We start from the raw sequence: 27,912 nt of genomic DNA, 5'->3' as shown, positions 1-27,912 counted from the left end.
AGTTTGGTGAATTATGTTTTTCAAAGAATTGTTCCATTTCACTTAGGTCATCAAATTTATGTGCATGGATTGTCCAACCATTCCTTTATTATACATGACAGTAGTAGTAATGGGCTCTTTCGTTTCTGATATTAATAAATTCATATCTTCTCTTTTTTCTTAGTTAAACTGGTAAGTTTATCAATTCACTTTTTTCAAAGAACCTACTTTTGGTTTCTTTGATTTTGTGTTTTCAATTTCATATATTTCTGCTCAGTACTTTATTATTTCTTTTATTTAGCTTGTATTTAATTTGATCTTTTGAGTTTCCTAAGGTGGAAGTTTTTAGATTATTTATTTTTATTTTTTTTTTTTTTTAAATGAACAGAGGAAAATTTATGCGTCGAACCTGGACTGGTCACTTATGATAATATACATGCTACAATTCCATTCTCTCCAATCATTCCACCTTCACCCTCTCCCACAGAGTCCCAAAGACTGTTCTAAATGCCTATGTCTCTTTTGCAGTCTCTTATACAGGGTTTAGGTTACCATTTTTCTAAATTCCATATATATGCGTTAATATACTGTATTGATGTTCTTCTTTCTGGGTTACTTCACTCTGTATAATTGGCTCCAATTTCATCCACCTCATTAAAACTGATTCAAATGCATTCTTTTTTGATGGCTGAGAAATACTCCATTGTGTATGTGTACCAAAGCTTTCTTATCCATTCATCTGCAGATGGACATCTAGGTTGCTTCCATGTCCTGGCTATTATAAACAGTGCTGCAATGAACATTGGAGTACATGTGTCTCTTTCAATTCTGGTTTCCTCGGTGTGTATGCCCAGGAGTGCGATCGCTGGATCATATGGCAGTTCTATTTCCAGTTTTCTGAGGAATCTCCACACTGTTCTCCATAGTGGCTGTACTAGTTTGCATTCCCACCAACAGTGTAAGAGGGTTCCCTTCTCTCCACACCCTCTCCAGCACTTATTGCATGTAGACTTTTGGATAGCAGCCATTCTGACTGGTGTGAAATGGTATCTCATTGTGGTTTTGATTTGCATTTCTCTGATGATGAGGGATGTTGAGCATTTTTTCATGTGTTTATTAGCCATCTTTATGTCTTCTTTGGAGAAATGTCTGTTTAGTTCTTTGGCCCATTTTTTGATTGGGTCACTTAGTTTTCTGGAATTAAGCTGCAGGAGCTGCTTGTATAATTTGGAGATTAATCCTTTATCAATTGCTTCATTTGTTTTAGATCTTTATTCTTTTCTAAATATGCATCCAGTGCTATAAGTTTCCCTTTAAATACGGCTTTCACTGCAGCCCATACATTTTATAAGTTGTATTTTCATTTTCATTTAGTTGAGATTTAAAAAAATATATATATCTTGAGATTTCTTCTTTGCCCCATGTCTTATTTAGAAGTGTGTTGATGGGTCTCCAATAAATGTAAGTGGAATTTTTATTATACTTTATATGCTCTTTATTCTTATAAACTTGTTAAGGTGTGTTTTATGGCCCATGCTGTGTTCTAGCTTGGTGAAAGTTCCATGTGAACTTGAGAAGAATGTGCACTCTGCTGTTGGATAAAATTGATCGGTGTTTTTGTTCAACTCTGTCCTTACTTATTTTCTGCCTGCTGGATCTTAGAGGAGTATTAGTCCAACTACAATAGTGGACTAATCTGTTTCATGTTGAAGTTCTGTCACATTTTGCTTCACATATTTTGATGCTTTACTGTTAGGAACATTTACATTATGGATTGTTGTGTCCTTATTATTATGTATTTCTGTTCCTAAAGGAAATCAGTCCTGACTATTCATTGGAAAGACTGATTCTGAAGCTCCAATACTTTGGCCACCTGATGCAGAGAACTGACTCACTGGAAAAGACCCTAATTCTGGGAAAGATTGAAGGCAGGAGGAAACGGGGACAACAGAGGATGAGATGGTTGTATGGCATCACCGATTTGATGGACATGAGTTTGAGCAAGCTACAGGACTGGTGATGGACAGGGAAGCCTGGTGCACTACAAAGGGTCACAAAGAGTCAGACACAACTGAGAGACTGAACTGAATGTTTGTTCCTGATCATTTTCCTTGTTCTGAAGACTGTCTGAAATTAATATAGCTACCCCAGCATTCTTTTGATTAATGTTAGCATGGTATATACCTTCTCATTATTTTACTTTTAATCTGCCTGTGGTTGTTGAGTTGCTAAGTCATGTCTGACTCTTTGTGACCCCATGGACTATAGCACTCCAGGCTTCCCTATCCTTCACTGTCTCCCAGAGTTTGCTCAGACTCATGTCCATTGAGTTGGTGGTGCCATCCAACCATCTCACCCTCCATCATCCCCTTCTCTTCCTGCCCTTGATCTTTCCTAGCATCAGAGTCTTTTCCATTGAGTCAGCTCTTCCCATCAGGTGGCTAAAGTATTGGAACTTCAGCATCAGTCCTTTAATGAATATTCAGGATTGATTCCTTTAGCATTGACTGGTTGGATCTCCTTGCAGTCGAAGGGACTCTCAAGAGTCTTCTCCAGCACCACAGTTCAAAAGCATCAATTCTTTGGTGCTCAGCCTTCTTTATGATCCAACTCTCACATCCATGCATGACTACTGGAAAAACTGTAGTTTTGACTGTGTGGACCTTTGTCATCAAAGTGATGTTTCGGTCTAGGTTTTCTTCCAAGGAATGAGTGTCTTTTAATATCATTACTGCAGTCATTGTCTGCAGTGATTTTGGAGCCCAAGAAAGTAAAATCTGCCACTCTTTCCATTTTTTCCCATCTATTTGCCATGAAGTAATAATGGGACTGGATGCCATGATTTTCATTTTTTGAATAGTGAGTTTTAAACCAACTCTTTCACTCTCCTCTTTTACCTTTATCAAGAGACTGTTTAGTTCCTCTTCACTTTCAGCCATTAGGAAGTATCATCTGAATATCTGAGGTTGTTGATATTTCTCCTGGCAATCTTGATTCCAGCTTGTGCTTCCTCCAGCCCAGTATTTCTCATGATGTACTCTGCATATAAGTTAAATAAGCAGTGTGACAATATACAGCCTTGATGTACTCCTTTTTCAGTTTCGAACTAGTCCTTTGTTCTGTGTCCAGGTCTAACTGTTGCTTCTTGACCTGTATACACGTTTTTCAGGAGGCAGGTAAAGTCATCTGGTATTCATCTCTCTTTAAGAATTTTCCACAGTTTATTGTGATCCAAGCAGTCAAAGGCTTTAGTGTAGTCAGTGAAGCAAAGCTGATGTTTTTTTTGGAATTCTCTTGCTTTTTCTATGATCCAGCGGAAGTGGGCAGTTTGATCTCTGCTTCCTCTGCCTTTTCTAAATCCAACTTGTACCTCTGAAAGTTCTCAGTTCACAGCTTAGCTTGAAGGATTTTGAGCATTACCTTGTTGGCATGAGAAATGAGGGCAACTGTGCCATGTTTTGAACATTGTTTGGCATAGCACAACAACACAAGAGATGACTCTACACATGGACATCACCAGATGGTCAATACAGAAATCAGATTGATTATATTCTTTGCAGTCAAAAATGGAGACGCTCTATACTGTTAGCAAAAACACCACCTGAAGCTGACTGTGGCTCAGATCATGAGTTTCTTATTGCAAAATTCAGACTTAAATCGAAGAAAGTAGGGAAAATCACTCAGCTATTCAGATATGACCTAAATCAAATCCTTGTGATTATACAGTCAAAGTGACAAATAGTTTCAAGGGATAAGATCTGATCCAGTGCCTGAAGAACTGTGGATGGAAGTTCATAACATTGTACAGTAGGCAGTGACCAAAACCACCTCAGTTCAGTTCAGTCGCTCAGTCGTGTCCAACTCTTTGCAACCCCATGAAATGCAGCACGCCAGGCCTCCCTGTCCATCACCAACTCCCAGAGTCCACCCAAATCCATGTCCATCGAGTCAGTGATGCCATCCAACCATCTCATCCTCTGTTTTCCCCTTCTCCTCCTGCCCTCAATCTTTCTCAGCATCAGGGTCTTTTCCAGTGAATCAACTCTTCACATGAGGTGGCCAAAGTACTGGAGTTTCAGCTTCAACATCAGTCCTTCCAATGAACACCCAGGACTGATCTCCTTTAGGATGGACTGGTTGGATCTCCTTGCAGTCCAAGGGACTCTCAAGAGTCTTCTCCAGCACCACAGTTCAAAAGCATCAGTGTTTCTGCGCTCAGCTTTCTTCACAGTCCAACTCTCACATCCATACATGACTACTGGAAAAATCATAGCCTTGACTAGATGGACCTCTGTTGGCAAAGTAATGTCTCTGCTTTTTAATATGCTGTCTAGGTTGACCACCTCAAAAGAAAAGAAATGCAAAAAGGCAAAATGGTTATCTGAGAAGGCCTTACAAAGAGCTGAGTAAAGAAGAGAAGTGAAAGGCAAAGAAGAAAGCAATAGACATACCCTACTGAATGCAGATTTCCAAAGACTAGCAAGGAGAGATGGAGAAGGCAATGGCAAGCTACTCCAGTACTCTTGCCTGGAGAATCCCATGGATGGAGGAGCCTGGTGGGCTGCAGTCCATGGGGTCGCTAGGAGTCGGACACGACTGAGCAACTTCACTTTCACTTTTCACTTTCACACATTGGAGGAGGAAATGGCAACCCACTCCAGTGTTCTTGCCTGGAGAATCTCAGGGACGGTGCAGCCTGGTGGGCTTCCGTCTATGGGGTCACACAGAGTTGGACACGACTGAAGTGACTTAACAGCAGCAGCAAGGAGAGATTAGAAAGCCTTCCTCAGTGATCAGTGCAAAGAAATAGAGGACAAAATAGAATGGGAATGACTAGAGATTTCTTCAAGAAAATTAGAGGTAGCAGGGTAACATGTCATGAAAAGATGGCACAATAAAGGACAGAAATGGCAAGGACCTAACAGAAGCAGAGGGACTAAAAAGAGTTGGCAAGAATAACAGAAGAACTATACAAATAAGGTCTTAATGCCCCAGATAACCATGATGATGTAGTCACTCGCTTGAGCCGGTCATTCCTGGAGTGTGAAGTCAAGTGAGCTTTAGGGAACATTACTACGAACAAAGCAGGTGGAGGTGATGGAATTCCAACTGAGCTATTCGAATCCTAAAAGATAATGCTGTTAAAGTACTGAACTCAATATGTCAGCAAATTTGGAAAACTCAGCAATGGCCATAGAACTGGAAAAGGTCAGTTTTCATTCCAGTCCCAAAGAAGGGCAATGCCAAAGAATGTTCAAACTACTGTACAATCTACATGTATTTTTACATTTAAAGTGGTCTTTTTTTATAGACAGCAAGATATGTAGGTCATCTTTTCTTATTGCTTGGTCTTCTATTCATTTTCTGCCATCTCTGTTTTAATTGAGCATTTTATATGATTTCATTTTTTCTCCTTTTTAAACACATCAGTTATATTTATTTTTAATTTAGTGGTTTCCCCTTGATTTTAAAATAAAGATTTACAACTAATCTCAGTCCATTTCCCCTATATTACTTCACTGTATTACTGCACATGAAGTAACTATCTTATAAGAGTATTTCCAGTTTCTCCCTTGTAACATAGCTGTCCGTCATTTCATTTATCCATAAGGTATAGCCACCAATTACATTGTTGTTATTAATTTTGAAGAGTTAATCTATTAGAGTAAGAATGTTTTTTAGATTTTATTTTACTTTCATTTATTTTTTCTTTAATGATCTTTTTTTTTTCCCCCTTAATGGAGATCTGGTTTTTGGACCTATATTATTTTCCTCTTGCTGAAGAACCTCTTCTAATGCTATTTTCAAAGCCAGTCTGTTAGCAATAAATTCCCAGTCTTCGTCAGACAGAGTCTTTATTTCTCCTTCAAAAAACTTCATTTTTGAAGGATAGTTTGACTGTGTAGCTATAATTCTAGGTTGATAGGATTCTTTCTACACTTTTTAAGTATTTTACTACACTCTCTTCTTGTTTGCATGATTTCTAGAGAAGTCCTCTGTAATTCTTATCCTTGCTCCTTCATAGGAAAGAATATTTTTCCTCCAGTTTCTTTCAAACTTTTCTCTCTTTGTTTTATTTTTGTACTTTGAATATGATTGTATGGTGATCTCTCAGATTCCTGCATCTGTAGTTTGGTATCTATCATTAATTTTTAAAAATTCTGTCATTATAGCCTCAAGTATTCTTCTATTTCTCTTTGTTTGTCTGCTCTTCCCCTTAATTGTGTCTTACATCTTTTCGTAGTTGTCCCACAGTCCTTCAGTTTCAGTTCAGTCCAGTTCAGTCGCTCAGTCGTGTCCGACTCTTTGCGACCCCGTGAATCACAGCACGCCACGCCTCCCTGTCCATCACCAACTCCCGGAGTTCACTCAAACTCATGTCCATCGAGTCAGTGATGTCATCCAGCCATCTCATTCTCTGTCGTCCCCGTCTCCTCCCGCCCCCAATCCCTCCCAGCATCAGAGTCTTTTCCAGTGAGTCAACTCGTCGCATGAGGTGGCCAAAGTATTGGAGTTTCAGCTTTAGCATCAGTCCTTACAATGAACACCCAGGATTGATCTCCTTTAGAATGGACTGGTTTGATCTCCTTGCAGTCCAAGGGACTCTCAAGAGTCTTCTCCAGCACCACAGTTCAAAAGCATCAATTTTTCGGCGATCAGCTTTCTTCACAGTCCAACTCTCACATCCATACATGACCACTGGAAAAAAAACTATAGCCTTGACTAGACGGACCTTGGTTGGCAAAGTGATGTCTCTGCTTTCTAATATGCTATCTAGGTTGGTCATAACTTTCCTTCCAAGGAGTAAGCGTCTTTTAATTTCATGGCTGCAATCAGCATCTGCAGTGATTTTGGAGCCCCGAAAAATAAAGTCTGACACTGTTTCCACTGTTTCCCCATCTATTTCCCATGAAGTGATGGGACCAGATGCCATGATCTTCGTTTTCTGAATGTTGAGCTTCAAGCCAACCTTTTCACTCTCCTCTTTCACTTTCATCAAAAGGCCTTTGAGTTCCTCTTCACTTTCTGCCATAAGGGTGGTGTCATCTGCATATCTGAGGTTATTGATATTTCTCCCAGCAGTCTTGATTCCAGCTTGTGCTTCTTCCAGCCCAGCGTTCCTCATGATGTACTCTGCATAGAAGTTAAATAAGCAGGGTGACAATATACAACCTTGACGTACTCCTTTTCCTATTTGGAACCAGTCTGTTGTTCCATGACCAGTTCTAACTGTTGCTTCCTGACCTGCATACAGGTTTCTCAAGAGGCAGGTCAGGTGGTCTGGCATTCCCATCTCTTTCAGAATGTTTCACAGTTTATTGTGATCCACACAGTCAAAGGCTCTGGCATAGTCAATGAAGCAGAAATAGATGTTTTTCTGGAACTCTCTTGCTTTCTCCATAATCCAGCGGATATTGGCAATTTGATCTCTGGTTCCTCTTCCTCTTCTAAAACCCACAGTCCTTAAATTTGTTCTATTCCATTTGTGTCATTCCTTTTTTATCTTTGATTTCATTGTGAGAGGTTCTATTGGCATATCTTCAGGCTCACTGATTGTTTTTCTTTTTTTCACTCAGTCATGTCCGACTCTGCAATCCCGTGGACTGTATAGTCCATGGAATTCTCCAGGCCAGAATACTGGAGTGGGTAGTCTTTCCCTTCTCCAGGGGATCTCCCCAACCCAAGGATCGAACCCAGGTCTCCCTCATTGCAGGCAGATTCTTTACCAGTTGAGCCACAAGGGAAGCCCTCACTGATTGTTTTTCATATGCTTACTGCCATTTGTATATCTATGGGGAAATATCTATTTAGATTCTTTGCCCATTTTTGAATCAAGTTGTTTTTGTGTGTGTTGAATATTGGGAGTTTTACATATATATCTTAGCTATTAATCTCTTGTCAGATATATGGTTTGCAAATATTTTTCCTATTTGGTGGGTTACCTGTTTAGTCTTGATATTATCTTTTGGTGCATAGTTTTTTTTTCATTCTCAAAAAATTCTTTTACCTATTTTTCTTTTTCCTGTTGTTGCCTCTGCCTTTGATGTCATAGCCAACAAATCTTCCAGATACAGTGTTATGAAGCTTTGAGTCTGTTTGTTTTCTTCTAATAGTTTTACAGTTAGGTCTTACGTTTAGGTCTTTGATCCATTTTTGAGTTGTTTTATATAGTGTTAGATAGTGATCCATTTTCATTCTCTTGTATGTGAATATCCAGTTTTCCCAGTTGTGTTTCCCACTCTTGTCAAAAATTATTGAATCGTACATGTGAGCATTTATTTCTGGACTGTCTTCTATCTCATTGGTCTATATGTCTATCCTTAAGACAGTACCACACTATTTTGATTACTGTAGCTTGGTAGTAAGTTTTGAAATCAGAAAATGTGAATCTTCCACTTCAATTCTTTCTCAGAATTGTTTTGGTGTTCTGGGTGCCTTGCAATTCCATACAAATTTTAGAATCAGTATGTCAGTTTCTACAAAGAACTCTTGTGGGATTCTGATAGACATAGTATTGATCATTCTAAGGGAGTATTACTGTCTTAACAGCACAAAGTTTTTAGATCCATGAACATGAAGTAATTTTTCATTTAAATCTTTATTTCTTTCAACAATGTTTTACAGTTTTCAGAGTGAGTTTTCACTTTAGTTAAAATTACCTTAAGTATTTTACTCTTTTCAGTGCTATTGTGAATGGAATTATTTTTTAATTTTCTTTTCAGATTGTTCATTTTTATTGTATAGTGTATTGATTTTTATACATTAATCTTCTATCCTGCAGTCTTGCTTAACTTGTGTATTGGTGCCAATAGTTTTTTAGTGGACTCCTTAGGATTTTCTCAATACAAATCTATGAATAAAGATAGTTTTACTTCTTTCTTTCTAATTGAAATGCCTTTTATTTCTTTTTTTGGAACTTTCTTCATTGGCCTTTTTATTTATTTTAATTGAATTATAATTGATTTACAGTGTTGTCTTAATTTCTTCTGTACCACAGAGGGACTCAGTTATACATATACATACACATTTTTTTTATTTTTTTTTCTGCACTAATTGTCATGTCTAGGAGATTTAGTACAAATGTTGAATGCAGTGATAAGAGAAGATTTCCTTTTTGCCAATCTTAGGGGAAAACTATGTGTTAAATACAATAATATTCACTATTGAATATAATAGTACCTGTGGGTCTGTACTCTGTGTTCTAAACTTTGATTTTTTTTTTACATATTCATATCAATATCTACAGAGAACCTTTGTTCTCTTTAAAAGTGGCATAATATTCCATTGTATTGAGTATATCAAAAAAAATTTAGTCAAACTTCTGATATTTAGATGGCTTTTTTACTTATAAGTCATGCTGTAATATTCAGTCTTGATGCATGTTATTTTATACCTGTATGTATATCTCTAGGATAAATGTTAAAAGAATTGTGTGATTTTGGTTGTTATAGTCATACTGCTTACTAGTGTGCTCCCACCAGAAAAAAAATGTGTGAGAGTACATGTCTTCTGACATATTCTCAACAACATAATATGTTACCAGAATTTTGTCTTTGCCAGTCTCATAAAGAAATTAATATTTCAGTACAGTTTTAGTTGCATTTCTCTTATGAAAGAGGTTGTGTATCTTTTCATATGTTTAAGAAGTATTTGAATTTCCTTTTTTGTGAAGATTTATTTTGTGAATATTTTTTGTAAAGATTCTCAATTTTAGTTTTTTGACATCTGTTTGGTTCTCCTAATTCTACAGGTATCTCTAAGAGTGGCTCAGCTCCCTGAGTACCTTGAGATAGTTTATCTAATCTAAGAATTTTAACTTTTTTTGGTTCACTAGATGACAAATTCTTTATTCATTAGATAATTCAATTCTAATTTAGTTATACTTATTTCATCCATTTTTTTCAACAAAACATATCTCATCTTTCTTGATAGGTATGTAGTAGCAAAGTAAAAATTGAATTCTCCATTCTCTTTTGTCTCATTTCTACTTTCTGCTCAAATTTTTACCTATTTTTTGATCATTTGTGGATTGCTGTTTGTCTTAGTTCAAAAATCTCTAGAAGATATCTGTTGACCACAGTCAGTCTTATCTCCTATTTATTTAATCGCTTTTTAAAGAAATACTTAGCAACTACTATATACTTAGTCAGTTTCTAAGAAGAAACAATGTATAGTATTTTTGTTTTTAAGGGAGAAAGATAAGGTTACTACACATAATAATTACAGCATTATCATTACTAGATAATATCATTTGTCACTTTATGTACAGTGCATAACTTTTGTTAAAAATTTTGTTTACCAGCATGGATGAACTGAACTTGCGCAAAATACCCAGAAGTTTTGAAAGAACTTTTTCTTCCCTGTAGTTCATTTTTCTAAGGTGCAGTGGTGAATAGGATTCTTAGAACTAGACGTACAAGAGGGCTAGGCTGTATTTGTATCAACTCCAAGTATTCTACAAAGTCAGTTATGGCATGTTCTTCCAAGTGCTTGTGGCAGGAGAAACATATTTTTATTGAGTTGTGTTAGCTTTCTAGTAATTATTTTTCTTAAAGGAAACAAGACACATTTATTCAAATAGCATATGATTCATTTCCGCCTCTCTGGTACGTTTTCAGTGTCTCCTTTGTCTGTTTTGTTTGTGTGTGCTGCATCTCTTCAGTAGTGTCTGACCCTTGGGATCCTATGGGCTCTAGTCCTCTAGGTCCTTCTGTCCATGAGCTTCTCCAGGCAAGAATCCTGGAGTAGATTGCATGCCCTCCTCCAGGGGATCTTCCGACTCAGGCGTCAAACCCACATCTCTTTAAGTCACCTGCATTGGCAGGTGGGTTCCTTACCACTAGTGCCACCTGGGAAGCCTGTTTTATTAGTTAAATTCAAGTTGGTACTTGCCTCTTCAGTCAGTCAGTCAGTCCAGTCGCGTCCGACTCTTTGTGACCCCACGGACTGCAGCACACCAGGCTTCCCTGACTTGCTTCTTGAAAGCTACTAAATAAATTTTGACTTGCAGTCTCAACTTCTTTCACATGATACTAGAACCTAAAAAGTTACATATTAACAAATATCTACCTATAGTTGCTTTCTTGGAAATACTAAAGTTTATCTTAATTGAGCCCAACTCTATTTCAGAAATTGATTTTTTATTTTAATTATAGCTGCAGTTTCACTTAAAAACATTTTCTGAGGATTTATGTGTTGTGTGGTGACATTTTTTTCCTACCGTAGAAGCAGTCTGTAGAGTTGATGTGCAGACACCTTCGGATATGTTTGTTTTTATAGCATACTTGTGCCCTCTGCTTGACTTCCTCTTTCTCTTTTGCCGGTAGTCTTTCCACATTTCCTCCTGTCCTCACACAGTTTTGGAGCAATAAGATTGGTGAAGATAGAAAGGAAGGGAAAGGTATTAGTTTTCAAGCCAATGATCTTTCCTGTTCCTCTACTTTTCCCAAAGACTATAATTTAATCAAAAAGTCTTAAGTAACATAGGATATTATAGAAAACATATTGGCTTAGTACATGAAAATGTTAAGCCAGTCATCATCTGTTCTCTGGAGCAACAGGTAATTCTTATAGCTCTTTGAGCAAAAGGATGGAGATTGACAGTGTGGGTGGTCTTCTTGAACCATAGGAGTATAATTTAGCACATCTACACTGAAAGAGCCATGCTAAGAAGCAACAACTCAACTAGCAGTTAGTGAGAGCATATATCACACTTTTAAATGATTGATAATAATGTATAATATTTTAGATTAAATAATTAAGTATAAGATGATGATAGGGTAGCTTACTGTATAGTCAAAAAGTTGAATAAGATTTAATAGGTAAGAGCTCAAGTTTGATGATGTTGGACTACCTCACTTAGTTGCTTACCAGTAGTGTGAACTGAGGCAGTCACTTTATCTCATTTTCCATCTTCAGGGTCTGTGTCTATAAGGTGAAGATGATAACAACATATCTAGCTGACTACACACATGCACACTCTGATACTGAACTTAGAATATATTTACTGGAACAAAACAAAAGCCCTCTTTAAATGTTCAAGTTCTTTTCTTCTTTTTTTTAAGCTTTCATATACTATCATTAGCGTATTAAGACTATTTGCAAGGTTAATCATGCTAAATTAGATTTTTTTAAAAAAACAACAAATATTTATATTAAAACAATTAGCAAGGGTTTCCCTGCTGGTCCAGTGGTTCAGAATTTACCTTACAGTGTGAGAGACACTAGTTTGATCCCTAGTCGGGGAGGATCCCACATGCCACAGGGCATCTGAGCCCGTGTGCCACAACTAATGAGCCTGCGCTCTGAAGCCCATAAGCTGCAACTACTGAAGCCTGTGCTCCATAACAGGAGAGGCAACCACAATGAGAAATCCTTGCAACTAGAGAGCAGCCCCACTCTCTGCAGCTGAAGAAAGCAGGTGCACAGCACCGATGAGACCTCAGTTCAGTTCAGTTCAGTCGCTCAGTCGTGTCCGACTCTCCGCGACCCCATGAATCACAGCACGCCAGGCCTCCCTGTCCATCACCAACTCCCAGAGTTCACTCAAACTCATGTCCACAGAGTCGGTGATGCCATCCAGCCTAGCCAGCCAAAAAATAAATGAATAAATAAATGTAAAACAGTATTTCCAGCTTGTTTTACAAGAGTTAAGTAGTTGTGTATATAATTTTATTTTTTTTCCTCAGTGGTTATAATCAATCCATGATATATGTTAAACGGTCTCATCATCCTCTCTTTTTAAGACTTCTGTTATGCTTTAAGAAAATTATAGATTTACCTGTTCTCGCTCTTAGTGGCATTCCCTAGTCGTCTTAACGTTTTTCATATCTAAATCTAATAGAAACTCATTGCTTTATTTAAGTTACACTTGGTCTTTTTAACAATTTTGTTTCATAACGATTGTAATTTCTTCATATCAGTTTATTTCATATGACTTAAAATTTCTTCTTTGGAGGTATTTCTTTAGAATGTTGCCAATAGACCCTCTCTTCCACTTAAATTTATGTCATTGTTGTGAATTATCTGGAAGATATATTTAAATGAAAAAAAATGCATTTTTAAAATTAGAAGGTGTATGATTTAGAAGATGAGATACAAAAACCAAGAATGTAAGATAGCTCATTAACAATTTTACATTGATATGTGTGAAATGATTTTCTTTGTTTAAATAAAATGTTAAAAATAAATAGAAGGTGTATTAGAATTCTGAAGGATCTACTCTGTATGGTAGAAATAATATGTACAGTATTCTAGGTATCAGATAACATTTAAACAATACTGTAACCACTTGAAACTTTTTCCTTCACTCACAGAACTGGAGCTTAAAATAGTAAGTGTAAAACTTGTCATCTTACAAGGTTTCATTTATAAATTAAATCTTCATAATTATGCTTTTCCTGTAAGGTGTTAGTTGCTCAGTCATGTCCAGTTCTTTGCAACTCCATGGACCATTACCCACCAGGCTCCTCTCTCCACAGAATTCTCCAGGCTAGAATACTGGAGTGAGTAGCCCTTCCCTTCTCCAAGAGATCTTCCTGACCCAGGGACTGAACCTGAGTCTCCTGCGTTGTTGGCAGATTTACCACCTGAGCCACCAGGGGACTTCCCTAGTGGTCCAATGGTTAAAACTCTGTACTTCCAATGCAGTGGGTGCAGGTTCAATACCAGGTCAGGGACACAAGATCCCACATGCCCCAAGATGAGGCCAAATGAATTATGCTTTACTTGTCTTCAAAATCAGACAGCAACTGTTTATCAGAAACACAACACTTAAAAGATACAGACTGTTTAGTGTTCATTCTGAGTTTGAATTTAAAACCCTGCTTTACTGCCACTATTAAAGAATTATTTCCTTCTCCAGGGGATCTTCCCAACCCAGGGATCGAACCCCGGTCTCCTGCATTGTGGGCAGACGCTTTACCCTCTGAGCCACCAGGGAAGCCCCAAAGAATAATTAGGACTATTTATTTCCTAAGGTGAAGTCACTCAGTCGTGTCCGACTCTTTGTGGACTGTAGTCTACCAGGCTCTTCCATCCATGGGATTTTCCAGGCAAGAGTACTGGAGTGGGTTGCCATTTCCTTCTCCAGAGGATCTTCCCGACCAAGGGATCAAACCCAGGTCTCCCACATTGTAGGCAGACGCTTTACCGTCTGAGCCACCAGGGAAGTCCAGTGGCTTTATTTATTTCCTATGACAATGTAATTGATGGTTCATTTTCTATGGAAAAGTTCAAGAGCTGTCTTTCCTGAATTGTCCTTTTTGCTGAATTTTCAAAATGGAAAATTGTAACTTTAGGATTATGGGGTTCTCAAAATTATTTTCATTGTTTTTTAAATGATAATCCTTATCATGATTATACCCTTATTTTTATTATGCTTAATCATCGGATAAAGCATGGTTTAGTCATTTAGTCACTAAGTCATGTCCAACTTTTATGACCCCACAGACTTGTAGCCTGCCAGGCTCCTCTGTCCATGGGATTCTCCAGGCAAGAGTATTGGAGTGGGTTGCCATTTCCTTCTCCAAAATAAAGCATAAGCAGTATCATTTGAGCCTAAACTAGAATGTTAGGAAATTCTGTTGGGTAGGAAATATAGTACATTTAAAAAACTTTTTAAATTATCATTGGCCTATTCAGTTTTTCCGTAGTTTAGTTATAAAAAATGAGTTTTCCATTATTTTTAGGGTAGGAATAGAGGCCAAGGTTTATCATATTGCATGATAGCATTTACTATGAAATCTGTATATTACCTGTGATTGAAAAGTTTGATTTCAGTAGATCAAACCATCAAGTAATATCTTTTAAAACTTTCAAAAGTTTTCAAGAAGAAAACCACAGTCTGAGCAAAGTAGTATGTATTATTACTTTAATATTCCGGTATTTTTTCAGGCTCATGAGAGGCTAGAAGATTCAAAACTAGAAGCTGTCAGTGATAATAACTTGGAATTAGTCAATGAAATTCTTGAAGATATCACCCCTCTAATAAATGTGGATGAAAATGTGGCAGAACTGGTTGGTATACTCAAAGAGCCTCACTTCCAGGTAAACTTTCTCTATTCTCTTCTTTCCAAGTCCTTGTATTCCCAAAATATTCTTTTAGTAGTTTCTATTTCAGATGAAGTTTTTAAAAGATTTAGGGTCATATTTTGCAAATTCCAACTTGGATGTTTTAATATCCTCATATGCTTATGCTACATAAACAGATACACATACTATACAGATGAACAGTGTCTGTCAAAGAAATTCACTAGAATGGCTTTTTCTTTGTGTAATTAAACAACAACAAACCTGTGTCACCATGAGACCACATGCCTGGGACATTTTTCTCACGGTGATAGTGGAGTTTTTTTTCTTAACACCACTGTTTCCCAGCCGTTCTTGTGACCAGTGATATGCCTTTTCAGTATTGCTTCTAAGACTGGAATGCAACTGATGACCTTAGAACAAGAGAGAGCTATAGGGGATAGAAACTATGACATACTTTGCACAGGAACAAAAAATAAATTCAATTTAAGCATTTGTCTGTGTGGATGAAGAATTAATCAGTTTACCAAAGACGAATCAGTTTCAGAAGAGAGAAAGGAAAGTGGAGATTTCTTAGAAATCTGTAATTAAGACAGTTTGGTATTGGTGCAGTATTAGAGAAATAGCTTACCTGAAGAGAAGAGAAACCCCAGAAATACATCCTCAGACAAATGGCAGCTTGATTTATGAGACACTGTATTTTAGTGGAGAAAGAATGGACTGTTCAATAAATGATCGTGAGATAGAAGAATAGTGTCACCTGCTTGTCACTGCAAATCTTAGCATTAAAAATCAAATGGCAGCATCCCTATGCTTTTCCTCAAGATTTTCCATGACTCTCTGACCATGTTACTGTAAAAATTATGTAAATGTATAATGAGATGGTTCCAACATTTTGCACTTTATCTTAAGTGCAAAAAGTAGAAACACATGTCAGAGACACCATTATGCAGGAGCCAGTTAATTGAGGCCTTAAATGCATACTAAGATATTTGAATTTTATCCAGAGGACATTGGGAAACCTTGGGTAGGGAAAGGGGTGGGGGAGGTTATTAAACAGAGAGAGGTCAGGTTGTGGAGCTATATGGTTTTGTGCCAAGGTGAGAAGTTGTGATGGCAGCATAGATAGTGGGAAATGTGAGGATTTTCAAGTTTTAAGCTGTAAAATCAATAGGGCTTAGTGACTGATTACATGTGACAGCCACAGAAGAGAAATATGGGAAGTTGATAAGGACAGGATTTCTGACAAAAAATTGATGGTGTCTACTGAGATAATGAACACTCTAGGAGTGCTGTTTTGGGCACGCTAATGTTAAAGTAACTGGCCATGTTAAGTTTGTGGTATCTTAGAAGCATGCATCTGGTAGAACTTTGCAAGCATGCTATATTTTTTATGTAAGTATAAAATTTAATGCATAAATTTATGAGGTCTAATAAATATATAAACTTGTGAAATAGCAAGTAAAAATGCAGAAATTAAGACATTGCATTTTTATTACCCAAATCACTACTATACTACCATGGTGCATATTTCTCCATATTTTTTCTATTCATAAATATACATATGTATTTTTTTCTTTACTGACTGCAATCATTTTGCATAAGCTGTTTTGTAATTTACCCTTTTTTCAGCCATTGATTTCCACTTTTCCATTTCAGTGGACCTCTGTAACATGGAGTGCATTTTACACAAAAATACTCTTTACGGCTGGTTTGTATGTATGAATTTTCAAATTAGGTCCATATGTGGCATTAGTTAGACCATCCTTTTCTCACTTGATTATGATGTTGACCTGCTAGAGAGACCAGGCCAGGCCATTATCCTGCAGAATCCACTCCTTGGATTTACTTGTGTGCTTTCCTGCTATGTTGTTTAGTTATCCTATTGCTTATAAACAGAAATTTTACCTAAAAGATGGCTTAAGTTGTATTTGAAACTAGGATGCATCTTGGGCTTACTAGGTGGCTGCTGCTGCTAAGTTGCTTCAGTCGTGTCCAACTCTGTGCAATCCCATAGATAGCAGCCCACCAGGCTCCCCTGTCCCTGGGATTCTCCAGGCAAGAACACTGGAGTGGGTTGCCATTTCCTTCTCCGATGCATGAAAGTGAAAAGTGAAAGTGAAGTTGCTGAGTCGTGTGCGACTCAGTGACCCCGTGAACTGTAGCCTGCCAGGCTCCGCCATCCATGGGATTTTCCAGGCAAGAGTATTGGAGTGGGGTGCCATTGCGTTCTCCGTACTAGGTGGCACTAGTGGTAAAGTGCACCTGCAGCGCAGAACACTTCAGAAACACAGGTTCAATCACTGGGTCTGGAAGATCGCCTGCAGGAGGGCATAGCAACCCACTCCAGTATTCTTGCTTGGAGAATCCCATGTACAGAGGAGCCTTGGTGGGCTACAGTCCATAGGGTCACAAAGAGTTGGACACGACTAAAGCAATTTAGCTCGCACTCAAGATGCATCTTAAGTAAGGTGATACAACGTAAATTAATCTGCATCAGATGATATATAATATCTGGTTGACCCATCACTCTTCTTTTTTTCTGAATTGAAATTTTTTATTTTTTTTTAAATTTTAATTTTGTATTGGGGGTGAGTGTGTTAGTCACATAGTTGTGTCCCACTCTTTGTGACCCAATGGACTATAGCCTGCCAGGCTCCTCTGTCCTAGCCAGTTAACAAACAATGTTGTAATAGTTTCAAGTGAATAGTGAAGGGGTTCAGCCATACGTTGCCCCATCACTCTTGATGCTGAGATTAGTTCCTTGATTAAGGGCAATGACAGCCAGAACCTACCCTTGAAAGCCTTTCCACTAAGAAGTAATCTAGTGTGTTATTATTCTGGCATTATACAAATGCTGTTTCCTTTCAACCATTTACTTACTGATGAGCTCAAATTAATAATCCTTGCCTGACTCAATATTTTCATGAGAGGTTGCAAAATGACATTTTTCAAATTCTCTCATTCTTAGCTGGTCTTTTTATATAGAGTTTTTCCTCATCAGCTGAGCTGTTTAGTTAACCTACAATGCATTTCCAACTGAAAAGTTAGGGAAATGCCAGCTTCTTCCCTTTGCCAGTTTTCACAGTAAAGAATTGTTTAAAAGGACAATCTCAAATGGAAACAAATGAGATTTTTTCAGTCCTGTTTTTTAAGTAGCATTGAGGACTTACAGAGTTTTCATTAATTCATTATGTTTCAATCCTATATAATCCTTGTTTTGATTTTTCAAATTATCATGACTCTTGGCCAGTTGTGGGCAGATTTTTAATATATGAGTCTGAAGCTAATGAGAGATCTGGATCAAGGGAGTTCTCAGTAGTGGTTCAAGTCATAGGAATGGGTAATATTACTTAAGAAGAGTGTATAGGGTAAAAACTAAGCAGCCCAGGTTAGTGATTTAAGTAGCTTCCATAATTAATAGGAATAATCCTTAATATATGAATTTGTGAGTTTTTTTCCTTTGTAATTTTTCTTCAGTCTACTATTTCCATGAAATGACTAAAATTTACCAATTAATGCCTTGGAAATTTTTAGTACTCTATTGGGATAATGAACTGCTACTTTTAATAACTTGTTGCATCTGTAATCAATAACCACAGGCTGTTTTGAATCCTTCTAGTCACTCTTGGAGGCCCATGATATTGTGGCATCAAAGTGTTACGAGTCACCACCATCAAGCCCAGAATTGAATAATTCTTCTATCAATAATCAGTTATTGCCAGTTGATGCCATTCGTATCCTTGGTATTCACAAAAGGGCTGGGGAACCACTGGTGAGTTGGTCAGTCATTGCCTTCTTAAATCTGAAATCTTACATACTTGTGACTGAGTCACTATCTCATTTTTTTCTTTCATAATTTATATCATTATGAAAACTTTACTCATGTTTGTTTTCATCAGTCTTTTTGGCTTGTGTGTAAAATACACAGGTGATACTCTCAACTTGATTTAGCATGCAGAATTAAACCAAAATTGAACTGAAATAGAGGAGAGAAGAAGTTTGCCGATGAGTAGAAAAAATTTCAGAGGATAACTATTTTTTTCCTATACCCTTTGAAGAAATTAACTGAGGTTGCTTGCTAATTATATATATAGCAGCAAAATGCAGAAGATCATTGTTATTAAAAATTGAAAACATTGGTAGGACTCTGTAAGTAAATGTTTACAGTTTCATGCTAACATGGCATTTCTGGGCTAGACTACGAGAACAGTGAAGTGAGAAGAGAAAACACCAGGAACAAGGCCATCAGAATGCACAAATACATCGCTTGCTCCTTTGAGCTTCCTCATACCTTGTGGAATGCAGCCTAAGATATGTTTAATTTTCAAGGTTACTCTTGCCATGGAAGTCCCTTTTTTAAGGGATGGTATATGTTGTCACAGTTGTACATGGTTTCATGAGATTGCGAGTGAACGTGGGAAAAGTAGGAACGATTTACTCACTTATTTTTAGAATTATTTTCTTATATATACATATTCATGAATATTTACGATTTCTTCCCAACAACCTAAAATCAGTAATTTCATTCCTTATTTTCTTCAGGGTGTAACATTTAGGGTTGAAAATAATGATCTGGTAATCGCCCGAATCCTCCATGGAGGAATGATAGACCGTCAGGGTCTGCTTCATGTGGGAGATATCATTAAAGAAGTCAATGGCCATGAAGTTGGAAACAACCCAAAGGAATTACAAGAATTACTGAAAAATATTAGTGGAAGTGTCACCCTGAAAATTTTACCAAGCTATAGAGATACCATTATTCCTCAACAGGTTAGTAATAAAATTCTCGCTAATACTAAGTATACTTTTTTTCTTTAATCATACTGTTGGATATAACCACCAGTTGCTACTTGTTTGCTAATGAGAAGAGAAAAAACTGTCTGGTTTAATTGTTCTAAAGTGCCTTATTTTGTCATGGGTGAATTCTTGGGATTTTTAAATAATATTATCTTACTCTTCAAAAGGAATTTACTTAAGAAATCTCTTTGTGAATACCTTGAACCCTCTGTTCAGTTCAGTCATCAGTTGTGTCGTCCAACTCTTTGTGACCCCATGGACTGCAGCACACCAGGCTTCCCTGTCCATCACCAGCTCCTGGAGCTTGCTCAAACTCATGTCCATCAAGTTGGTGATGCCATCCAACCATCTCATCCTCTGTCTTCCCCTTCTCCTCCTGCCCTCAATCATTCCCAGCATCAGGGTCTTTTCAAATGAGTCAGTTCTTCACATCAGGTGACCAAAGTATTGGAGTTTCAGCTTCAGTATCAGTCCTTCCAATGAATATTCAGGACTGATCTCCTTTAGGATGGACTGGTTGGATCTCCTTGCAGTACAAGGGACTCTCAAGAGTCTTCTCCAACACCACAGTTCAAAAGCATCAATTCTTCGGCAATCAGCTTTCTTTCTAGTCCAACTCTCACATCCATACATGACTACTGGAAAAACCATAGCCTTGACTAGATGGACTTTTGTTGGCAGAGTAATGTCTCTGCTTTTTAATATGCTGTCTAGGTTGGTCACAGCTTTTCTTCCAAGGAGCAAGTGTCTTTTAATTTCATGGCTGCAGTCACCATCTACAGTGATTTTGAAGCCCCCCAAAATAAAGTCTCTCACTGTTTCCATTGTTTCCCCATCTATTTGCCATGAAGTGATGGGACTGGATACCATGATCTTAGTTTTCCAAATGTTGAGTTTTAAGCCAACTTTTTGGCTAAAACTCACCTTGTGCAGTGATTTTTGGACCCTAGCATTTCAGTAACCTACAGCTGATATGAGAAAAACCTTAAAGACTTTTTGTCATTAATTAGCAAACAGTTTTGACACATGTCATGTTCCAGGCCCTGTGAGGAAAATTAGCATGTAATCCTGCTCACCTTTAGCTTAGTGTTCCAGTGATGGGCTAAACAGAGAATAAGGCCAGAAAGAGAGGATGGGTCCAAATTGAAAAGAATCTTGAACCCCTGGTTTGTACCATTTGCTCTACATTTTGTAACTGATTTTTAGGTAAGACAGATTATTAAGCATGGCAGTGTTTTAATGACAGTGGTCACTAACCTCATTATGTTGAGTGAATTTTGAAAAGAAGAGAGATGAGACTGTGTAGCCAGGAAGCAGATTTTTGAAAGTGTGAGGTAATTTGTGAAAGGCAGTTCTTATGAAAGGCTGTGATGACTGCTTTGTTTCAAATAACTGTGCCACCACTTACTAGCTTACCTTCTCTGTTTTCGTTTTCTCATCTGTGTTCCGTTCCGTTCCGTTCCGTCCCGTCGCTCAGTCGTGTCTGACTCTATGCGACCCCGTGGACTGTAGCCTACCAGGCTTCTCCGTCCATGGGATTCTCCAGGCAAGAATACTGGAGTGGGTTACCGTTTCCTTCTCCAGGGGATCTTCCCGACCCAGGGATTGAACCCAGGTCTCCCACATTGGAGGCAGACGCTTTAACCTCTGAGCCACCAGTATAGTTAGGAGTATTTCTTTTCTCAAAAGATTACTGTAAGGATCAGATAAGTTAATTCAGCAGCACCTGTCACATCCTGCATGCCAGCCCATAGCTACTGCTATTGTTGTGATGGTGGTAATGAGGTGGTGGTATGATTCCAAAGAAATGTTAAAGAAGGAAAAAGTGATGAGATAATTGCAAAGGAACAGTTGACACTTATGATAAGCATGTTGAAACTTGAGAGGGTTTTCAAATCCAGATAATGTAGATATAGGAAATGTTCATCAGTATTTTAGATGCATTTAATTATTTAGGTTTTCCAGAAATTTGTTCCAAGTATGAGTAAAACTTCAGGTCTTTTACAGAAGATGCTGCCACTATACTTATTTTAATATTGTTAATATGATAATTTAAAAGACTTGTATGTCTATTTCTATAAAAGTCTTTGAAATAACCTGTATTGAATACCTGCTTTATATTATTCTTTGGGGGAGTAAGAATAGGCAGTTATGAATTTTTAGCATGTAAATTGGATTTCACTACAGGCTTGTAGTGAACTTTCGTTTAAATGAAGGATAGAGACCTTGTCTTTTCAAGGAAAAGTATCATAAGAGAAATGGCATTAGAAATTAGACATTTTAAATAGCTAGTGTCCCTCAGACTAGCTTTATTCCTCAGTTGGCACCTAAGTAGATTGGAAAAGTAGGACTTAAGATTTATTTATTTTTTAAAAACTATACATTAGTTATGATAATTACTCTTTTTATTTTTTTACCCCCTGTGGTTCAAACTTCAGGATTCCTACCAGCTTACCATGACTATAATGGACTTTTATGGAAAATTTTTTGTGATATCAGTAGCTAGGGCTTTGGCTCAAATCCCTTTGTAGAATCTGTACCTGGTGACTGGTCTGAATGATGTGAAATGCAAGGATATTTAGCCCTGTCTTAGACATACATTTTTCTCCGTCTTGTGCCTTCTCAAAATCTGCTTTTTATTTAGTCTTCAGAACTGGGAGAAGGCATTGAAATGGGGAAGGTCTAACTTTCCATCCAAGCCTGAGCTGGCCTCAGACCTCCCTTACCGTAAAAAAAGAAGGGACTAAATTGAAAACTTCCAACAGGAGAGATAAAACACACCCAAATTGGGACATTTTTAAAGCAAAAGGGGGAATAATTACTAATTAAACTAGAATAGGACTGTCCTGGGCACACTGTGTTCCTCTTATAAGAGTAACACTAATGGAAAGCAAGGGCTTTTAGCCTCTCCAGTTCAGCTGCTCTTTCACTAACTGGAAACTCCAACTCTCTCTCTCAACTGCTGTGAGAGCAGATGGAATCCAGGAGGTCTTCATACCAGGGTTGAGTTTTTCAAAGCATGGTCAATAGATCATCTTTATCAATATTATTTGATTCGCTTATTAAAAATCCAAAATCTTTCATGAGACCAAAGAATCTTTATTTTTAAATTTGAAGACGAGGAGGGGTTAGAAATTGCAGCTAATTCTAAAGTTCTCCAGCTTACATGTATGTAGGTTTCCAAAGACTGTTTAAAATTCCATTTCTTTATTTAAGGCAAGATTAATGGGAATTCTCTCTTTAAGGCCATTATGACCCACATAACAAAAAAATATGAGAAGAAATTTGTTTTATTTCATTCAAGGACATACATTTAAGAATTCTCAGCAATGTATTAGCAAAGGAAATTTAATGATATATAAAAAAGATAATACAATGTGTCCAAGCTAGGATGGTTTCATGTTAGAAAGTTCATATATGTCACCAAACAAATTAACAGATTAAAGAAGATAAATATCAGTAGAGAATTCGATAAAATTCAGTACCTGTTCATGATTTTTTAAGTAAGATTAGTAAATTGGGAACAGGAAAGAACCTCCTTAATCTTATTTTTTTTTTTTTAAACTAAAACATTATTCTCAATAGTTGACTTGTTAGAAGCATTTCTCTTTAAAAATCAGGAACAGTACTTTAAGCTGGTCTTTCTGAGACTACTTGAGTGCCAAACTCAGGGCCCCTGTGAAGTCCCATTTCCACTCCAAGATGGAAAAAACCCACCATAAAGAGAAACTTGCCAAACTTCAGGCATACTTGTGCATTGGTAAAAGGGAACCACCCTCAGATGATATAACAAATATCTGTTATAACAGATGATAAAAAAACTTCAGTTCTCTTTTAAAAAATTCAGGATAAACATTATCTCTGATTTTAAAGAGGTAAGTATATTTGCAAACCAGTAAGTGATGATTCATTTTAACAATCCTGATGCTCAGACATTTCTGGCAGCAGTCCATTACCAGCTGTGCTGAGACAAAGCTCCTGACAGAAAGGCCACCCGAATCTTAGACCAGCTTGGTGTCAACAAGCTTTCAGGATCCTGGCAGAAGCTGGGTGGAAAGCCCCACTTGCTATTGGGAAGGAGAGTGATCTTGTTCAGAATTTTGATGAGGCTTCCAACAGTGAGGCAAACAGAACTTCTTTAAAAAAAGAAAGAAAAGAAACTTCAAGAATGTTGACTCCTAAAAAAGTTTGTTTAGGTTGTATTTAAGTATAGAAACCTGTAGTATTTTAAGTTCTGAGGCTCTTGGGCACTGCTGCTTTTTAAATTTTTGTTTGTACACAATTATTTGTTTGCAGTTAATTAAGCCAAAGAAGCCAGAGCATAAAGTTTAAAACAAGGGTTAATAATGTCATTGCCTAGTTAAAAAAAATTGGAACTAAAGAAGGATGTTCATTAGTACCATTTATGTTCAATATTTTATGGAAAATTCCATAAGCACAAGAAGACAGAAATAATTATGAAAGCAGAAGATTTGGAAAGAAGAACATAAAATGTTATTTTCAAATAGTATTTTCTTAACTGAAACTGTCCCCGAACTATAAATTATTAGAAATAATTTAGCAGAATGCTTTAAAATAAGATTAATATACAAAAGTCAGTTTCATTTCTATATGCCATCACAGACATCTGTAAATGTAACTGTTAGGGTCCGGAGTCGCCCTTCCCTCAAGGAACAGAGGACACTCACGATAATGCAAGACACACAGCAAGGTTTATTTCCAGCTAGCTGGGGTCCAAGTGTCTGCCCGACGCAGCGGGTTTCAACAAGGACCCCGAGCACTCAGAGCCAAGGGGTTATATAGCATTTTCAAATCATGATATTTCTAAATTACCTAACTCACAGTAATTTTCCACACACACACACACAGCTGTGCATATCTCTATCCTGGTGTCTTAATGAGATAAACTTATCAGACCTGTTTACCTAATTTTCAGTGTTGCAGCCGCCCACATTCTTGGTACTTAAGATTAACTTGTCTCCCAGGTTTTATCTAATTCTTCTTCCCTCAAGTCACATACTCAGTAAAAATGGTTTTTCCGGCCTCTAAGATGGCCGTTCTTATGCTAACCCATTCTTACATTCCCCCCTTTTCTGTTGTTCAAACGGAGGAATCTTCCTCCGTGGGTAGAGTTTGATCCAGGGATCATTATACATCCTTACTCAAAAACAATTTTAGGAATCTTTACTTAAAAACAACCTTATCTTAAAATGGAGTAACTTTGGTTTTACAAGCAGCAAGCAAAGTACAGAAGCAAAAATGCATTACAGAAGCATTAAGTTCTACATTACGTTACAGCGTCTAATCTGAAATCACACCCATAATATCATGTTTCAGGATATCTGGGAAATAGTTATTTCCAGGATGTCTGAACCATAGCCACTCTATTTTAACTTTTAATTGTAAAATTTTTTTAATAGCCAAAGCAGATGTCACCATTAATGACATCAGTGTTTTTCTAGGTATGAGAAGATGCAAGAATTGGAACTCATAAAACCTTTTTCTGAAAAGATCTAACTATCTGAAGGCCTGTTCTGCCAGTTTTTTCAGAGCACAGAGTGCCTCATTCCTGATTTTCACCCTGAACTTCTTTCAGGGGGTGTTGAAGTTCAGCAGCTTGCAATGGTCATGACATAATCTTTGTAGAGGCAGCTGGCAAGTACCAACTTCCAGTCAGCAGGATCCCTTCATAGCCACATATCCGACCATGTGGCACCATTTTATGACCATTGTGTCCCGTGGTGCTGGGAAGGCTCATTCCCAGGTCTAGGGAAGCGATGGGCCACTCAGTGTGCTAAAATTGGACCAGGCCTTGCAAGTAGCAAAAGTCTCTGGACCACTGTCTTACTAGCCTCCTGGTCCAGGAAAATATTCCCTCTTGTTGCTTTTTCTCATACCCAGAGTCACATTATTACAATTATTGATCTCATATGGAACTGCATATCAGCATTATATCACAGGCTCAGTGAAACAAGTGACATAGAAAATAATATAGCCATAGCTAGCAGTTATTAGTAAAATAAGAATTATAAGTCAAGAACTTTTATTAGATAAAGCCTGGTATACCCCCAGTCACCTGACTTCATTTGTTAAATGACTATAGCCTGGTGTTAATCTCCTGGTTGTACATTATGGAGCATCTGACCTTTATTTGAAGATTGGTTACTGAGATGAGCCTTAGAAACTAACCTAGAGTGTCCTTTTTAATAACTTAATTAAATCTTTTAGCAGTATCACATAACAAGGAACTGTCTCAGCAGTGAGTCTTAGTAAACACTAGACCTTAATTAACAAAACTAGAAACTTAATTTAACAATTTACAAACTTAATATTCCATGATTTTTCATTATGGAGGCATTAACCCTGTAGCCAGGAAGGCTTTAACCCATCAAATAAAAAATGAGGTTTATCAGGGAGCTGGGAAAAGCCAAGCAGCCATCTTGGATTTCCCATAGCCCTGACTCTGATTTCCAGCTATTTTTTTTAATTTTCCAATTTAGAAGCAGACTGTTGCCATGGTTTAAGGACATTAGGATGGCACAAGTCTAACAGAGTTTTTGTATAAGCAGAATGAGCTTTTACCTGTCTACAAACCCGACAATTGGATTAATTTCTAAAACTAGCATAGGATCAGGCCTATGGTAGAAAAGCATTTGATTTATATGCAGAGGTCTAAGAAGTCAAGAAAACATTATAAATGATCATACGAATCAGGTCCAGCATCTTGGGCAAGCTGTCTACCTCTGATGTTGTCTTCTCATCCTGGTGTAGTGTAGTTTCTTCTGAAAAAAGTCCTTCCATCCGGGTTGGAGACAGTCCTTTAAATTATGTCTTTTTCTAGTCCTGGTTACAGGTCATGAGGCATCTGATCTTCATCCAAAGATAGATCACTGAGACAAGCTTCAGAAACAAACCTAGGGTGCTCTTCAAGAACTCAGCCAAATCCTATGTTAACATCACATAACAGCAGAGATCCATTCAGGAAATGAGTCTGAGTAGATACAGACTTCCATTAACAAACTGGGATTTAACACTCATTTAAACATCATTTTTTCCCTAAAATTACTCTCATTTTTATCAAATATAACCAAATTAAGACTTGTTTACAAAATAGATCTGTTCTCAATAAACTTGACCTGATTATTTATAGACTTTTTTTTTTTTTGCTTTGCTGAAACTTTTATGGAGTCTCAAACTTAACTTGAAAACCTTTCAGGGCTAGGAAAGTCATCTCAAAGGCTTATCACAGATTTTGCCTAACAGATGTGAGTGAATTCCTCCCTTTCTTAAGGTCTCCAAAACTGAGATTTCTGTACCTGTTAGTGAGATAACCTTCTTAGTTTATCTGATAAAGTTACTGGAAGCCTAAGAGTTTCCAATCTCTGAAGGGGTCAGGTAGAGAAAAATGTTAAATGCTTCAATTTGTCTATTAAATACCATTTTACCAAATTACTGTTAAGTCATAATTAGTTTGAGGGGAAGGTTTCCTAAAATCTGGAAAACACAGATTCAAACCAGTAATTTTTCAGAAACCATAAAAGTTATAACCATATTTGCCAGTTCATTCGGTCCTTTTGTTAACCTTTGTACAGTCATCAGGTTTCTCACTAGAATCTTTTAATTTCTTACCCAGTTCAGAAACTTGTATTTATCCAAAAGTCCTTTTTATAAATCTTCTGGAAGAGGAAGCATTTTCACAAGAAACTTGGTTAGTGCTGTGACAACACTTTAAGATAGTAATCAGAATTATGGCAACATTTTACCTGAATATATCAGAATTTATATATAAATTGTTTCTAGGATATCTGTATTAGTAACATTTACCATACAATATACCCGAGACTTATTATTCACTTGACAGTACTTCCCATGTAATTTAACATGGAAATTGAACCCAATTAGTGTAATATATCCCTTTGGGATGTTTCAGGGGCCCTCTGAAGCATCCCAAAGTTAGCTAGAAGCCAAAAGTGCTTCATCAGAATGATTTAGGAAGTTTTGTCAACAAATATCAGAAAGGTTTAGCGCACTCAGTCAGATGGGATTATAGGTCACTGTGAAACAATAACTATTCACTCAGCCATAGTAACAATATAGGATTTC

At 37.3% G+C, this 27,912-nt stretch overlaps 1 protein-coding gene across 8 annotated transcripts in view; it reads left to right on the top strand.

The window, feature by feature from the left end:
• The window catches only part of PALS2 (protein associated with LIN7 2, MAGUK p55 family member), a 138,814-nt gene that overhangs the window by 69,270 nt on the left and 41,632 nt on the right, over positions 1-27,912 (top strand). For all 8 annotated transcript variants that reach the window (XR_016037048.1, XM_055421017.2, XM_055421014.2 and 5 more), the window contains exons 3-5: positions 14,875-15,027; positions 18,632-18,784; positions 19,555-19,782. Coding sequence is in view for 7 of the 8 variants with exons in the window: in XM_055421017.2 (XP_055276992.1) it covers positions 14,875-15,027; positions 18,632-18,784; positions 19,555-19,782 (534 nt within the window). In the remaining variant the exon portion in view is untranslated. The remainder of the gene's footprint in view (positions 1-14,874; positions 15,028-18,631; positions 18,785-19,554; positions 19,783-27,912) is intronic.

Source organism: Moschus berezovskii, chromosome 3 (genome assembly GCF_049115385.1).
Source record: "Moschus berezovskii isolate FMDL1 chromosome 3, NW_MosBer_1.0, whole genome shotgun sequence".
NCBI classification, from domain to species: domain Eukaryota; kingdom Metazoa; phylum Chordata; class Mammalia; order Artiodactyla; family Moschidae; genus Moschus; species Moschus berezovskii.
This window is presented reverse-complemented; position numbering and strand designations above follow the sequence as displayed.